General features: G+C 37.5%; 1 protein-coding gene across 2 annotated transcripts in view; it reads right to left on the minus strand.

The window, feature by feature from the left end:
• PCSK5 (proprotein convertase subtilisin/kexin type 5) overlaps positions 1 to 17,338 on the minus strand; it is a 267,689-nt gene that overhangs the window by 154,023 nt on the left and 96,328 nt on the right. For both annotated transcript variants that reach the window (XM_076361658.1, XM_076361659.1), the window contains exons 6-7: positions 12,534 to 12,622; positions 7,298 to 7,470 (exon numbers count right to left, since the gene is read on the minus strand). In XM_076361658.1, coding sequence (XP_076217773.1) covers positions 7,298 to 7,470; positions 12,534 to 12,622 — 262 coding nt within the window. The remainder of the gene's footprint in view (positions 1 to 7,297; positions 7,471 to 12,533; positions 12,623 to 17,338) is intronic.

Raw genomic sequence — 17,338 nt, forward strand, 5'->3', positions numbered from 1 at the left:
AATTCCAGGTAAATCTGTTAAGTTTTTCTCTGATAACTTATTTTATGCAGAGAAATGTATTAAAATCAGTCAGTCTGGTTTCCACAAAACATGTGATGAGCCCTCCAAGAAATCAGTAATGGAACAAAAGAAAATGAAGATTAATGTAACAGCGAGGTGGAGGTGGAAATGGTTGCACCAGAGATGATGTGGCCTGTGCTGGAGAAACACAGGGGTTAAGGAAGTTATGAGTAGAGTATTTTAAGGATGAGCCAGGGAAACAAAGTTATTAGGTGATTTTGACATAAAAAGAAAGAACATGTTAGTGAATTTGGTAACTACGATCACTTGCATTCAAGAAAAGAATTCAGGCTGGAATATGTGGAGAGAAGCACCACTCTGATGAGCAAGGAGATGGACAGCCTAGTTTTTAAGCAATTAATGAGTGTGGCTTGTTTATCTCATCAAAATGAAATCTGAGAGTGGACTGTGTTCTATAAATATGTCAGAAAGAAAAATGGAAGGAAAAAAGGTATTTAAGCTGAAGCACAATTTTGGCCCTGGAACAAATGGGCAAAAAACTGCACATGAGTAAACCTGGCTGTAACTTAGAAGAAAGTCTTTAACCAATAGATTAGTGATGGCTGTGAAATAGTCTCCCAACAGAAATAGAGGGGAAAAAAATTCTAATTCATTCTAGAATAGAAATTACTGAATGTATTTATAGGACATGAGGCCTCTGATAGTAGAGAACTGTACTGGATGACCTACGTGGTCATTTCCTGTCTTATGTCCCTATGTTCCAATTTAATTTATCCAAGAGATCACTTGGCCAAAATCTGTAATTACTTACATGTGGAGATTTCTAACACCATAAGATGCACCATAAATATAGCAGAAGAGGCATTTTACAGTAGAAAGGAAACAAAGACGTTTAGATGGGTAATAAGCTATATATTTTCAATAGTAAAGGTTGTTAGTGGCTTGTACAGCCACGGACATAAGAGGTTTCAGTCAAGACTGGCTCTTCCCAAAAGATGTACAGAAAACAAAATAATAGATGAATCAAGAAAACAGGGACATTGATGCAGTAATAATTGGATGAAATTTTGCTGATCTGGCTTATGAAGAAGGCCAGGACTAGATGATAATCGCCTTTTCTGATGTTAGAACTACGAATATTGTTTCAAGCTAATGATGCTATGTCTCGTGACATCAGAAGGAAGAATTACAATGTTAAAATGCCATACGACTTTTCCAGTTCTGGTACATAGTCAGCACCCACCTGTAGTACAGAGCCACCCAAGGTTTAACTCAGTATGTTGAAGTAACTATAACATCACATGTTCAGATGTTACATCATAGATGCAATAGGGATAAACAGTATATATGCAAATCATATAACAGATAAATGCCAGGACCTAACATTAGGTTACATCAGCATACTGGAAGTCATGTCTTCTGAGACCTTCCCCAAGCACAGCACTAATTCTTCTGATTGATCTTCAAAAAGTAGTTTTTGGCCAACTAATTAGAAATGTGCAGGAGGTCTTGTGCATGTAAAACATATCTATATATGACCTGAGATACGCATACACACAGATAGGTGTTACTCAGTCTCAAACAGCAGCTGTACAAGGTGAGCAAACACAATACACAGTTTAAAAAATCTGGTCTTAACCTCCGTGCATCACAATATTTCAGTGTATAAAATGACAGCCATTTTGGAAGCTATTTTGACACATTTGACTGGAAGTCTTCTTGCAGTAACTTCTGTCTTTGACTTTTATAGTGCAATTCTCTGGCAAAGCAGAACAGAATAACTCCTCTTTGTGTAGGCAACACATCCTACTCAGAATGATGCAGAGGAGTGATAACAGGAAAAATAAATTTAAGAGAAACATCTGTGGTACAACACAGGCAGCAAACCTTTGCCTGGACACTTGCAAATGAACAATCTCTTCCACTTTTGGAGTAGAAGCATATAGTAGTAGTAGTAGTAGTAGTAGTAGTAGTAGTAGTAGTAGTGATATTAATAAATGTTAAATCCTTTTCTTTCTTTTCTCCTTTCCCTTTTCTTCTCTTCCCTTTTCTTCCCTTCCCTTTTCTTCCCTTGCCTTTCTCTCTCTTGCATGTGGGTAGGAGGCTTGTTTAGGGATTGCAAGAGAGCCTTCTGCTCCCAGCAAACACTTTGAACACACACTCTGCAGCCAAAGTTGGTGAAGCGAGAGAGATGAGAAGGGGCAGTGATGATGGGAGGGAAGGCACCAAGCCGAGTTCTCACAAGAGGTTCAGCCACACAGCATCTGATCATTAATGTCCATCAAACATTTTGGCTTCTGTCCAGCTTGCTAAACAGAATGGTGTCATGGCAATGAGATGAAGGCCCCTGTGCCGATGCAGGCAGAAAGCCAAAATTTTCCATGTAGATTTCCCTGCCTTTTAGGTTGTATTAAGGATGACCTGCCCTGTTGCTGATTTGGACTACCTTATGGGTACTGCAGAACAAACAACATAGAGCATGCAGTTGGCGAGACGTTTGGAGAGGTGAGATAACCAGCTCTTTGAAACCCTGCAACATAAAATATCAACAGGGGTCATATATCCAGAAACTTGACTATTAGGTCTTTGCCAAACAGCAGTGAAAGAACAAGTCAGAATATCTGAAATGCATTACTCTCCAAATGATGTTGAGACTGATCCCAAAATAACAGGCTTGTTTGTATGAATAGAAATGAACTAGTCTGAATGCTGTATCACAGAGCCATGAATCAGCGAGCCTAAGTCTCTCAAGTGCTTATAGCATTGTGCTTATAGACTGTGAGATACAGACAGTCATCTTAAAATGTAATGGTACTTTGGTTTTATCTTTCTGAACCAAGGAAAGGCTTATGTGTTCTCCCTTTTGTCCCAGACTCAGCACAGTCTTATTACATGCTTTGGCCACAATCATGTTTTGCAGTGCTAAGTCTGCTCTTGAACACAGGGTGAAATGTGACAGTGCATACCTAATCTTTTCTTGAATATGTTACTTTTGGATATACTGCCCTTCGTTTGATTTTTCTCAGGAAAGTTCTGCGTGATTATAATGGAATTATTTTTAAGATTATTAGGTCTACAGCTTCTAATGCATTGGTATTTAAAACACAAGCCTCTAGAATTTTCCACCCTTATGACTACACTATTTCCAAGAAAAGGACCTTGTCAACTGGAAGCATGATATAAAGGGAGCTTTTATATTTGCATAGAAATTGTTTGATAGCAAAGTCTCCAAGGTTTCTCTTTGAACTCAAGTATGCAAATTTAATAGAATTAAGCAAAATACCCTAAAGATGACAGAAAATCATGGTACTTGAGACAGGTTTAAAAATTGGTTTCCTCTTCCTTTACCTTGATCCTGGGCAGAATTTTTAAAGCATATTTAACTTGTGGGTTAGGTTGTCATTTCATAAACTCACTTATTACTCAGTATCCTTTCTTTAAATAGATTTGTCTATTTCAATTCATGGCATGTGCTGTCTCTGTGGGACTCTACAGAAAAAACTGTACAGTCATTTATCTTTTTTATTTTCTGGAGGATTTGGAAGGAGTAATCATATTAGCTCAGCAGATTTAAAAATAATAATAGTTCTAAAGCACCCTGCATGAGCTGTTAATTGGAAAAATATGTGCTAAAGATAAACCAGGCATTTTTTTCATGGATCCCAGTCTCTCAGCAAACTGAATAAGAAACTGTGGCTGTTGCATCCATTTCATTTTTACTTCATGAGTATAATAAAAAGAAGTGATAATTCAGTTTAATTATATACTAATCAAAGTTATTATTCAGCACCACCTTTGATTTTCCTAATTCAACAAGGAACATAATTTCCTTTTCAGATGCTTTTAAAAAATCTTGACCTTTCCCTTTGCTGTCCCATTTTTAAAAAGTAATATCCAGTTGTGTGTGTATTTGCACAATAAATGAAGAATATCAATCTTGAACCTTTGTATAGATCTGAAAGGTCTTGCCAAATTTTCCTGTACCAATGTTACTTTAATTTACATCACAGATGCTATAGTAGTTGTAATACTGTTGTTCAGTTCAATAGTTCTAAAAAAGAAAGGTCAAGATCTGTACACAACATAATAAGCATTTCTGTCTGCCTATTATTATTTGCACAATTACTGTGACTGCTTGGGGAAATCTATGTTTGGCTGAGTATCTAGTCATTACCTTGGACAATGATCTGATTTTAGGAATATTTTGGCACATTTGTCTTTTCTTCTCCCATTTGCCTCATCTTTTAAAATGACGTCTTATGACAATGTAAGGAAATATAGAAAAAGTACCTTTATCTGAAGACAGAAAGGCATGATTTATTAAAAAGAACAAGAATAGGTTAATCTTGAAGTAATTTTTGGACTGGAAACTAAGCCTATTAAAGAAAATGGTAATTGAGACATAAATTTACAATCTTTCAGTCTATATTACATTTTAAAGAATGAAAATTAGAGATTAACCTTAAACATTTTGTATTTCTTATCAGTATGATTTTATGTAAGTTTTAAAGAGAACTTTTATTTCCTTAGTAGAAATGAAAAAGCTTTCATAGTCAGAGTGAGACAAAATTTCCAAATATATGGAAATATTTAGATCTACTCAACTCTGCATGGGCAACTTGGGGCAGAACAAAAAGTTGATAAAATGAAATATAAGCTAAATTGTAAAAATAATAATAATTTTACTTGCATCAAATATGACTTCTACTATTTCTCGGAAAAATATACGAAACTCTCTTTCTGCATGGTTATCAGAAAAAAGACCACCTCAGAATTTTAAAATTAAATACTATGTTTCCACTATATACTGGTAGTTACTAAAAATATAGAACAATGTGCTGGTAAAATGAAATTCATCTGGGTTCTGTAGGGTATCCTCTCATATTACAGCTATAATAACAACAGTGGAACAATAATGCTTGTAGGCAAGATCCATGCTCTTGGCAAATTATTCCACATTCTTGATTTATACCGGATTTATCCCCAGTTTGAGATTTCAGTGAGGAAATGGCTGAGTTCTTCTGGTACAGAAATTTGGGCTGAACTTTTCATGATTGTCTTACCTACATAAAATATGACATTTAAACTAACACATGTATTTTTAAACATAAAACTTATTTTGTTCAAGTTCCCCTCATCCTGCAGTTCCATTAGGGTCCCCTTCATCACTTTATTGTTTTTCTTCTCTGTGGTCACTGTCAAACAGTAGTAAACTCCAGTTGGGTGACGGGTAGTGCTGATATTCCATCTGAAAGGAGGAGTGATGATGCATGGGAAGCAGTAATGGAGATGCATTTGGCCTTCTACATACTTGTTATATTGTTTTAAAAGCACTTCAATAACTATTTTAATAATGATTACTAAATACAGCAGAGCTCTCTGGGGCAGAATCTATCAGTGTCCCTAAATGTGTTTAACTGCTAAGCCCCTGGAATTTCTCGCAGGGTGAAGTTAAGTACATGCTTGAGTATTTTGTTATGCTAGGCTTCACATGTTACATAATGTACAACAAGCAAAAGCATAAATCTGCAGCTCCACACCAAATGGTCATCATATGACCAAGTGAAAGGATGACCAAGTGAAAGGAAGGCAGCGGTCTGTGCCTGCATGTTTAGTAAAGCATTCACAGAACTGAGTTTGAGAGACATGTCTTTAACATCACGTAGCATAGAAAGCCCACAGTCCCTGTCGTTAGTTTAGTATTTCAGTAGTTGCTCTTCATAACTTACCTGCTTGGTAGTTGAGCATGTATTATTATCCACATTTGGGGCAGGGAGGACGGGGGTGAGAGCAAGAAATTTATGCAACTTTATCAAGGAAACCAAAATAAACCAGGGATGCAGCTGTGATTAAAGGTGAATACATACCTCCTAGGCTTGTGCTGCTAGGCGACGTTTATGGTGATACTGGGTATCAATTTTATGATGTATCTAAATTCAACTTACAGTCAAGTATACTGTAAATCACCTGAAATGCTGCACTGTGCACACAGTGCATCAGCTTGACCAGGTGCTCTTGTAACTTCGTCTATTACCGCTCTGCACTCATTGTTCCCGTTTGCTGTTATGACTGCTTTTTATGGTATACCTTAAATTAATATAGTCTTTCAGTGGCAGACACTGTCTCTTACACGCGGCACAAATCTTCCAGGCTGAATGTTAGCTATAGTTTGCTAAAATCATTCTTAGCATACCTGGTTAAAACACTTATTGACTTCATAATAGCTACACTTTCCAATCTTGCTGCACAGTGTTACCACGTTCCAGTAACTGTGTCCCAGTTCCACTTTGGTCCAACAGTTTCAGGCTCTTTAAACAAATGTTTTTTATTGATCCTCTCTTTTCTGATCCTAGAGCCACCCACCACTGAACAAGCAAGTCTCCTGCTGCATTCAAAATAATGTTCAGACCTTCAATTGCAAAGCTTTAAAATCCTTTCCACCAGTACTATATAGTGGAAAGAGGTGTGAGCACTGGAAGATGAGGAATTCCCTGAGCCATTTAACAGGCAGAAGGGTAAAAGGAAGAACTGAAAACTGGCCTCTGACATCAAAAGTTCCTCTAGCTACTCATTTCCTTCTGTGGTCTAATTTGTTTGACAGTAAATTATTAACGAAAACTGAAAAGGTCTTCGATTTTTTCATATAGGGGTGTTTGGGATTTAGTGTGTTGTATTATTGAAGATCTCTGGCCTATATCACAGAGAAAACATAATAGCACAGACTTGTAGAGACATGTATATGTAAGTTATAAATAAGGTGTAAATTCTCTGAGACCAGACATAACGCTGAAAGAAACATGGGTGTAGACTTTTTTTTAGCCCCCAACTCCCTATTAAAATCATCAAACTTCCATTAAGAAATCAAGCAAACAAAGTAATGAAGAAAAGGAAGGAAGAAGGAAAAACAGTCAAGGCTTTTGCTTTAAAATTTCATTGCAATTCAGATTTGATGACTTGGCACTGCTGTGCAAAGTAGCATTTTTCAGTCTTATTTTTTCTTGCAGAATTACATCATTACCTCAGAGCAGTTTTAAAGAACACTGAGGATGATGTATTCCAGTTGAAAATGAACAGAGCTGATACTTCAGGAAGGACTGACCGTCAGGTCACTATAGAAGGAAAATGCATTTTTAGTTTTACACAAAAGAAGCTTTTCTTCTTTCCTTCAGAATCCTTTCCTCTTGCCCGTGCTGTGCACTTACACATACCGGGCGCATGTATCTTTACACTTGCACACGAGAGCAGATCTAGGAGATGCACTTTGATGCCAACCTACCATTCTGATGCCGTTCTCAAAGGCCTGACGTGCTAGAGAAGCAGGTCCATCCACAGTCTTACCGTCGTCATCCGGCCCCCAGCTGGCACTGTAGATGTGGATGTGCTGGGGATTAAGGCTTAGAGACTTTGCTTCTACCATGTCTGTCACGTCTCCGTCCAGCATCCGTACACCTTCAGAATGAAAGATACAATGAACAGGACCAAACAACTCAAAATGCTTCTTTTTTTTTTTGTCCCCCAGAGAAAATTGTTCTGTAGAACATTGGACTGAATGATCATAAGAATTTCTACTGTTGTTAAAAAAAAACCCCCAAAACCTGTTTGAATATGTTTTTTCCAATGGAAAAAAGCCTCTAGATGAAAAAATACTAAAAAGAAAGGAATATTTTGGTATTTCTTCAAGTTTTAAAAATTATCTACAAGTCATTTATCCACCATACAGCCTTCGAACTTCGACAACAAACTTTTACACTAAAGAAAATTTAAAAAAAGACTTGAACCTTGAAATGTTTGCATGTCTCACTTGAAGATAATATATGATTTTCTTTCTCCTTTTATAATGCAGTGAAACTGCAGCACCTAATTTCAGTCATTAACAGTCCTAAGTATGTTGACAGATGTAATAAAAGGATCTCTGCTGACAGATAAACGTGGGATTATTCCTTCATTGTATGAGGCCGCAAAGAAGAAACTGGGGAGAAAGCTCGTGTGTCCAGACCAACTACCATACACAGTAGCAAGGCGATTACAAGAAGTTATTAACAAATACCCTATATGTAACGTTATTCAACCTGAAACTACAATATTGTGAACATCCTCCTCTGTGCAGAAGAAGCTTTTGTAAGGTATAATCTGAAATTCTTGTGTTACAGGAATCCATTCATGTGGGTTTGGACAAGCCAATGTGCCAGCCCTTCTAAAGTGAATGGCATCATGATGTTTTAAGATCACTAGACTGAATAAGGTAGGCTTAAATCTGGAAACCGAGAAAATCTTAAAGTTATTGTTTTGACTGACTGTAAGACTTTGAAGTTAATTCTGACTGAGAAAACCACCAATGCCGGTTTTAACCTAAACAAGAAAAAGGACCTACATACAGCTAGCGTGTCATCTGATCAAAGGGATGTTAAATATTAAATAATAATTAGCATGTAACTATGATAGTACAGAGTAATGATTACTTCCACAGTTAACAAATTTGATGCTCTTTCCCCTTTAAAAGGCCACTGCTATTTATAAGCCAAATTTATGTATTTTTAATTACAGACACATTTCTTTTTGCTCATGAGCTCAGACTAAAGTAACTTGAATGTTTACCAAGACCTTAACTTCCAATTAACAAAAGGCATAGGGGGTGCTTTGTTGATAGAGGGTTTTTCTTTTTTCCTTACTCTAATTGACTCAAAAATGAAAAGTGATCATATTTCTAAGTTCACACAAAAGCTGCCCATGTTTTGTGAGATAATAAACTTTTACAAACAGTGATCTCACTATGAACTTTATGAAAAAAGTCATTAAACCAACTCTGGGATTCTCAGGTTTTATTTTTCTTCCTCAGCAAAATCTAAGAAACTTAATGATGGGTGGAAGTTGTGTTCTCAATTTCTTTCAAGCACATTAAAATATATTTAGTTCTAAATAAAGACAATAAAATGTACACCACTTTTGAAAGAAGGAAAATAAAGCTTCCCTTTATGTCTCTGTTACTGCGTAGCAAGCCTAAATAATACTACATGCACCCAGTGAACAATAACTCCAAATTCTGCCATTGGCACCTGAAGTAATTCACACCAGTTTTTTTTGCTAATGATGAAGTGGTCAAATCTAAAGCAACACGGACAAGGCTGTGATTTAGGTGTTGCTCTCTCCGGCCAACAGCTGACAGGCATGCTTCAAGGGTGATTTTGAACAACAGTCATCTCATTGGCTATTTAAAACAAAAATAATTCCTTTCTCTCTCTCTCTTTCCTTTCCTTCTTTCTTTTTTATGTTTTTTTCCCAAATGTCTGGAGTAGTTAATTCTGCCGATCACAAAACCTCCAAACTGCATTTGGCATGTGGTGATAGCACAACAAAAGCTGTCCAGAAGGCAATTAACAGACTGCGTTTGCAGATTGTTCTACCTAAGACTTTAGAGCTCTGTAAACTTTTTCCAATATTTGCAGTAGTTGCCAAAATGTAAGTGGCATTTTAGTCAGAACAAACTTTCAATGAATCACAGGAAACATGCAAAACTGAGCCGAAAGCAAGTTTTCTTTTAAAATGTTTGTTTTTAATCAGCATCTGACTTAAAGAAACAGCTGAACTAATTCCTCGTCAGCTGAAGACAATCTACATCTGTTGTGCCATAATTCAGTGTAACTGTTTTCCCGTCAGGACTCGAGCCCAGCCAAGTAACTAAACACCCAAATCCCCACAGATGCATTGCAACTTCCACAATCAGTCTGCAACAATAACAACACGCTAACCATCCCTTCTCATAAAAAGTCTCACAATCTCTGTAGGGGGTAATCTGCTATGTGTGATTACTGCAGAGAGTCACATTAAAAAAAAGATCTACCCCTTTGGTGCACTGGTTTGTCTTTCAGTGAAAGGGCCTGTATCTTAGCTAAGCATAAACTGCAGGCATAGTGCATAATTTTTTGTAAGAAACATCCCACAACCTGTAAAAAACTGGAGGTCCAGATTGTGATTTTAATGAAATTTTCTTATCTGCAGATTATATCCCCACTTACACCGTTGTATGAGAAGGCTCAGATTTTCTAAGGATCTTATTTTTGACCTACTTGTGGTCAAAATTTCTTAAATTTTGTGGTCAAAAATTCTTAAATGTGTGGAAATGAGACAAGGAGTACAAACACATTTAGAAAAAAAGTGAGCATTACTGGTGGATACCTTGTTAATGACTTTCCATCACAAAGATCATTAATTGGATTTGTTCAGCTGCCAGTATTTGATGGAATATCAATGGAAAGGATTTCTTTTCCCCTTTGCTTTATCTTCTTATTATACCTTATGTGTCCAGAGATGTTTTTTGGTTTGAAATAAAGAATACTTATCGTAGTGGAGCAAATTGAACATCACTGTTGGCAGGTGCTCCTCTGTGTAAGGAGAATGTGATTGCTTTACCTTGACTCTAGTTTTTTCTCCAAGAAGGCCCAAGGAGTCTTTAAAACCCTGGGAAACAAGCGAGCTGAACACTAGTTCAGCACAATATGATTCAACATTTTTATAGTCTATCTGGCCTGTGGAGAGGGAACACAACCACTGCATATTCACATGTGTAGCTTATGGCTTTTCTGAGGGAAGGGAGGGAGGCATGCCACATAGAGGTCAGCAGCAGCGAAACTCTTAAATATATAGATGTAGTGGAAGGGGAAGCTTAACCTCCCTTCCCAATACCCTGGAATTCCCTCTTGCCTCTGACTTTCTGCAGATTATCTGCTGAGCCTCCTGAAGTCTTATTATCAAGTGCCGATGCTTTTAAAAGGTGGTACATTACCTCAAGTGAGGTTTACACACTGTTTTTTAAGAACAGTGTTAGTGATGGCTCTACAGAACCATGGTGAAAAATGGAATGGATAAAATTTTTATTTCACTTAGACCAGTGAAATTTCTTGAAGGCTGTTGTATTCTTTGTACAAAATAAATATATAAATAAATATATTATGAAAAGGCACACATATGCAGTCTTTACTGTTCACATTAACTGCGCTCAAACTATGTCCATCTGAATCAGCTTTTACACTATATTTAGAAAAGGCTGTGATTCAGCTAATATGCCTGGAGGGTTTCTAAAACATTATTATTGCACATTCCAAATGTATAAATAAATAAATAACAACCTATTAAGAAGCCACTGTTACTAGTGGAGAACTTTGCAAGGATGTGCCCAAACTGTTGCAGGTTGTGTGACTATCCAACTCAGAAATGAAACTTCTCCAAGAAGCCATCTTTTACCTCTATTGGTGCACTAACTCTCCTCTGACTCTGGTTTGACAATGCAATAAATCTGATTTCATAGCTGCTGGTACATGACCAAATGCCACGTCCACATGAGACAGCCTGTTCATCTGCCACAAACTCACTCACTTGTCCAGCTCAGATTTTCTAAACCACTCTGACAGGGTAACTTTGTGCAGGCAGGCTGTCCACCTGACGGGAAATTGTTTTTCTGCATCACTCTAACCTTATTCTGGATCAGGTATTGTCTATCCTCTTGAAGCCAGCAGGAAAACAGAAAGCTGACATTAGGACGATGTTGTGTGCTTTGGCTAATTTGAAACGCAGCTGTGCTCACATTTGATTTGGATCAAACTTGTACTGATCCAGTAGAGAACAGATACAGTACTATTAATTGTAGAAACATGGCCTCAACTCTGCCTGGTCATATTTTTGAACTGTCCTCTGGTGTATATATAGATAAACATGTTTCTGTTTTCACAGATGGGCTCTATTTTGGGACAGAAAATCAACAATTAATGAGTTTGAGCTATAGGTCTTTCAACTGAAAGCCCATATACCAATCCCATGACTTCATCAAAACTACAGGGTAAAACTTCACTTGAAGCATTAAAATCTGGCACAGGCAGGCTACAACCTAGGAGACACATAGATGACATCTTGATAGTCATCTCCACAAATTAAGCCAAAGGCCTTAACTGAGCAGCCGTTGACTAAGAATTCATAGAAACCACTTGGAACCTCTTGGCTGAATGAACAAAAAAGTGCAATCAAATCTCATATTTCAGGCAATAATCTGATCACACAGAGGGATCAAAAGAAGATTCTCTCCAACCACAGCCAAACAACTCAAAAATGTTTTATGTTTTGACAGTGTTTTGTTTGGGATCAATATGCAAGGCAATATTCCTGATGTGTACATTTACTTCTGGTTTGTCAAAGTTCATCACTTCGACACTCTGAATCTGTGAGAAAACCCAAATGTCCTAATTCTGGGTTTTGTGTTTTCATCAAAGGTCTCACTTTCTATTTTTCTGTGTGTACTGAGAGGCAGTGTTCCAGGGAGCACTGGAGAAGTGTCACTGCAGACAAACTCCTTCAGTACTGGTATTTGACGACCACTTTACAACTGAGATTTACTTGTTAACACAGCTAGGTTTGTTACACATACAAATCTCCTTCTCTTGTTGAGAAAGGTCTGAATGTACCATTTAGCACAAATGGCTCTTTGGTTACTTCTTTTTTTTTTGGTGGGAGATTGTTTCACATACCTCCAATCTTGGCATTAAAGGCGATTCCTACTGTGCAGTGTGAGTTGTTTGCCGTGGCTGCCACTTCTCCAGCACAACGGGTTCCATGCCTGCAGTCAGACAAACATTTTTCCAAGTAAGCACAGACTGTTGGGATTAAAGGCTTTGACTTTGCCCATCCTCAGGTGCTAAAAGCACAACTACCCACAATGTCTTGCCCTACTTAATCCCCCGTAGTAATTTATACCGATGTTACAATATTCCTCCAAACACATTTTAACATGGTTATCACAATCATATTAAACTATTCATGGTAGGCTTTCTAGCTAGTAGAAACACGCACAGTTTGTAACAAAGACATGCAATGATGATATGTAATCCACAGCAACAGAAAGAAGTCTTGGATACCAGTTCTTGATTTTGAACCAAATCTTATATTATAGACAGAATTTCTGTCCTGCATTCTCCCACAACCACCCATGTTGCTAGTATGTAGATCCCCATACAACCTCCAGCAGGTACAGAATGTACCACACTTTTCCATGAGGAAGATAAGATTGCACCAATGCCCACACTGCTGTTTAGAGGCAAGCCTAAGACTGGCTATATACCAGGTATGCTCAAAGCTTCTGTATGGGCATGTCCTGGTCATGCCTTGGGCCAACCTGTCAAGCCTGTTGCCTTTCTGGGAGCAGAAAAAACAGCTGAAGTACCCTCCACATCAGAGGTATACCCTGTGCCTGGAAGCAGAGCTGGGCTGCAAGGGGATAATATTAAGAAGCTGCTAAAGGAAAACACAGAACCTCCAGTGGTTCCTCACCCCCTTCCCCACTGTGCAAAGCCACAGTGGGCTGCCTTGCCTAGCCCTGGTCCATGCTCTCTACAAGGTGACAGTGGTCATTCATATGGCCACCATGGTAGGAAAGCTGTCCCTGCAGACTTTTGCCTGCAATATAGGTTTCATAGCGTGTTTTCTACCAGTAAGTTTTGCCCTCATCCTTGTGCACTTAGGCAACTTCATTGCAGAAATGCAACACAAGCAACAAGGTGCAGACAGGGAACTTTAGAGAGCTGCTGTGGAGAGGAGATACGGAGTTTCAGCCCAGACAGGAAAAGAGATGGGGAGTTGATGAGACAGAGATACAAAGATAATGTAAGGCTTGAGTAGCCACAAAGAAAGAAGTTTAAAAAGTCAAGGCAAAAAATAGATAACAACATGGCAAGCACAACAAGAGGCTAAGTGAGGTCAGTTGCGTACACAGGCACTCTTCTGCTGGTGGTGGTTGACAGACTGCTTACATAGACATCTGGAGAACACGGGTGTTTTTGAATTAAAGTTGACGCCCATATTATAGACAAGAATCACATTTGCTTTCTCTTGGTACAGCTTGTTTTGGGTAGATTCACTCCTTATTTCCTTATTATTAGTGCAACTTTTTTCCCTTAATCTTTTGAGACACTTGGATGAGAAACACTGAGATAAGTTGTTTGGAATGGATTAATGTAAAACAAGAACAACAATAGGACTAGGGAAAAAAGAGAGGAAACAAAAAAATAAGCAATATAAGTGATTAATGCTAACCTGTTAGGATTTCAAAGGAGATAATTCAGTTTATCAGATAAGTAAGATATAAATAATCTATGAGAAAAGTGTAATCTTTATTCACAAAATCAAAGTGACAAGTTCGATGCTGATAAATCCTAAAGCTGGATCAAGGTTTCACAATTATATGTATATCTCAACTCATTTCCTATTAATCTGTTTACAGTTCATCATTTGGTTGCCAAACTTGATCAGAGAATTTTTCAAGACTGAATTTGAAGTTTATTTTTCATATGAAGCTTAATTTCCAAGCCTAATTTTGTTCATTTGAAGAAAGCCTCTCTAATTGATAAACCAAGGTCTTATCCTATTACAGAATTATTTTGAAAAGCCTGAAGTAAATAATTCAGGAATCACAGATGAAACCAAGTCTTAAATAGATCCGTCTTCATTTTCAAGTATTTTCAAATAGTGTTCTAGCTCTTTGATTGTTTGAAGCAGTATATTTTTAAAATCTATTAATATTTATAGGAAAATGCCTGTCTTAAGAATTATTTACAAGACACATGATTCCCAAACGTCCCTTCTTCTTATTATGATTTTGTTAGGTGCCACATGGAATCATAGAATAGTTTGGGTTGGAAGGGACCTCTAAAGGTCATCTAGTCCAACCTAAGTTTAGAGGCGTTATCACTCACTCATCAAAGCACGGATGACTATACCCTAGAAATGTAGGTGTAACATACCTGCATGCATCACCTCAGTGCATCTAATTTATTAATAAATCACTGCCTGCCTGGTGAAATGCATGTGGCCGAGCTGCACCTTCCCAGAGGGAGACTGCATTGGCAAGAACCCCCCCTGGGTACCAAGTTTGGGAAGCAGTGATGGGAGGAAGGTTTTTCAGTAGACATAGGGGACAGATAGAAACCATACCTGGAGGAGGGAGACTGCTGAAGAAGAAAGGAAGAAACAGCTCACGTTTCTCCGTGGTTCCCAGTGGAGTATACAGATACCTGCTACTTTGTTAGCTACATCCACCGAGCAACGTCGAAAGGGTTGGATTTCCACCGGATCACCAAACACACCCTGGTCACCCCATGGCCACGTAATGTTTGCAGAGGGGAAACAGAGGGGACATGTGGCGGGTATGTGAGGGGTCACAGTGTGACTGCAGCTCCCAGCAGCAACCCACAGTGACATGGGATCAACAGCAACATGAAACTGTACCCTAAATTCCAGCTGAAGTGGAAGTAGCTGCAGTGGTAGATGTAACTTCAGTAAGAAGTAGCTGAGGCTTTAAAGGACTGGTGTGGAAGTATCATGACACATATTTATTGAATTAAAGCACAGTAAGAAATTTCATGTAAATTTCTAATAGAAGAAAACATATTTCAGAGAGAATTAGATCTTCAGACAGTTTTACATGTGAGTTAAATTAACTTTGCTGAATATTTCACTAGACCTCATATATTGGAAAATCCTTCTTTTTATCATATTTTAAATCCAGTAATGGTATAAACTTATTCTGTAAGGACATTTTTATGTTAGACCCTTGCTTCTTTGCCAAGATTATTGTTAATTGCATTCTACATTTATAATGGAAATGACAAAATTAAAAGTTGTTTTATTCATTTCAAGGTCATATGTATAAAATTGCACTTCTTACAATCAGTTTCCCACTGTGTGAATTAATCATACATGCAACTCAATTTGTTTTAATATGTTATTTCTATGGGTCCTTTAAGTAATATTTCAATTAGGTTGTGAAAGGGAAGACTTTCTAAAAAATCTGCATATAAAAAATCATGTTCTTTCCCCACTGCTTTTAATTTTTTCTGTCCTAGACTTTTGCTTGAGGTCTACAGTTTGGAACAGACTCTGAATTCTGCAGTTAAAATTAGAAAAGACTTCTGATTAATCATTACACTAATTTCTTAACTAACATGATAAACAAATATGATGAAACTGATGCCTGAAATTGATGAAGTCTGCTTTAAAGCTATGAAAACTTCTACTGAGCATGAAATCCTGAAAACTTGAAACTACAAACAGTTTATGGAGGCAGCATAACCAGTAACAAGAGGTGCTTTCAAGTTAGCATTTTTTGTGAATGTATATATATATGTCAAAACACAACAATCTTCTGTCTTTGTGGGATGCCTGCATCACATACAACTTGTTTAAAAAGTTGATGCAGTCCAAGAACAAAGCCTGACTGCCCTTCTACAAAGGCCTATCTTGATAAACTTTAAGGGTCAATGCTTCATTTCACTGGATCCTTTGCCAGTTTATGGTGAAGGGAAATAAGTTCCCAGGCTATTAAATGGCACTTTGAAGAGACACTCAGCTAAAAGGTTTTGCACTTGTCCTTTGTGTTAATGTCAGTGTGGTGCAGTATCACAGAATAGAACATGAAAGAAAGCTTGGTTATGAGACATTCTGCCCATCTACAAACATCTCCTACCTGGTGTCTAATAGAAAGAAAAGGAATGGAAAGAAAAAAAACCTTTTTTGTTGCTGTTTGTTTGTCTCATAAGGAGAGACATGAAAAAATCTCTATTCAAAGACAGATTTAGGCTCAAAAGTCCACCAGGTAAAAGGGATAAGATGTCACAGACATTATCTTCCAAAAAAGTTGTACTTAGATGAATATAAAGTTGGTCAGCACCTTCCACCATAAAACCATCTTTTATGGTTCTGCCTAGCTTTAACTGCTTTATCTAATTTTTCCATTCCAGGCAAGTAAGTATAACTTTTTCAGGAGCATATTTATTTTCATTTTTGTATATAAGAGAGACAGAACACAAAGAACAAACAAAATATGCAGGCAATTGAGATCAATTTTCTTCTCTTTTTATAAGGAGGAAATTTGTCAGTCTGTCATTAACAAGTCAGTAAGGTGTCAAAGACCTACTCAGGAAGACCCTAATAAAGATAATTTTTTTGCCTTATGATGCTCTCACTATTATATGGAGAACTTGAAAGAAGTTGTTGAAGAAATACACTTCTATGAAAAGGTGTGTTACTTTTTTTTGCTGCATGCATGAACAGTGCTTGAGCACCTGGATGCTAAAGGTACAGTCTTTTGACAGCTCTCTAAGTATAAGATAAGAGAAATTTAAGAGCTACACACTAATCCGTTACACAAAGTAACTTTTTTCAGTAACAGTTTTTTTCTGAGACAAATGGCTCAGTATTTCAGGCAATGATGGAAAGAGAAAAGTTGCATGTTCTGTGATTAACCATCACTCCCCATCCCACCAACATAATTTAAACATAC

The sequence above is a fragment of the Aptenodytes patagonicus genome, chromosome Z, assembly GCF_965638725.1.
Source record: "Aptenodytes patagonicus chromosome Z, bAptPat1.pri.cur, whole genome shotgun sequence".
NCBI classification, from domain to species: Eukaryota; Metazoa; Chordata; class Aves; order Sphenisciformes; family Spheniscidae; genus Aptenodytes; species Aptenodytes patagonicus.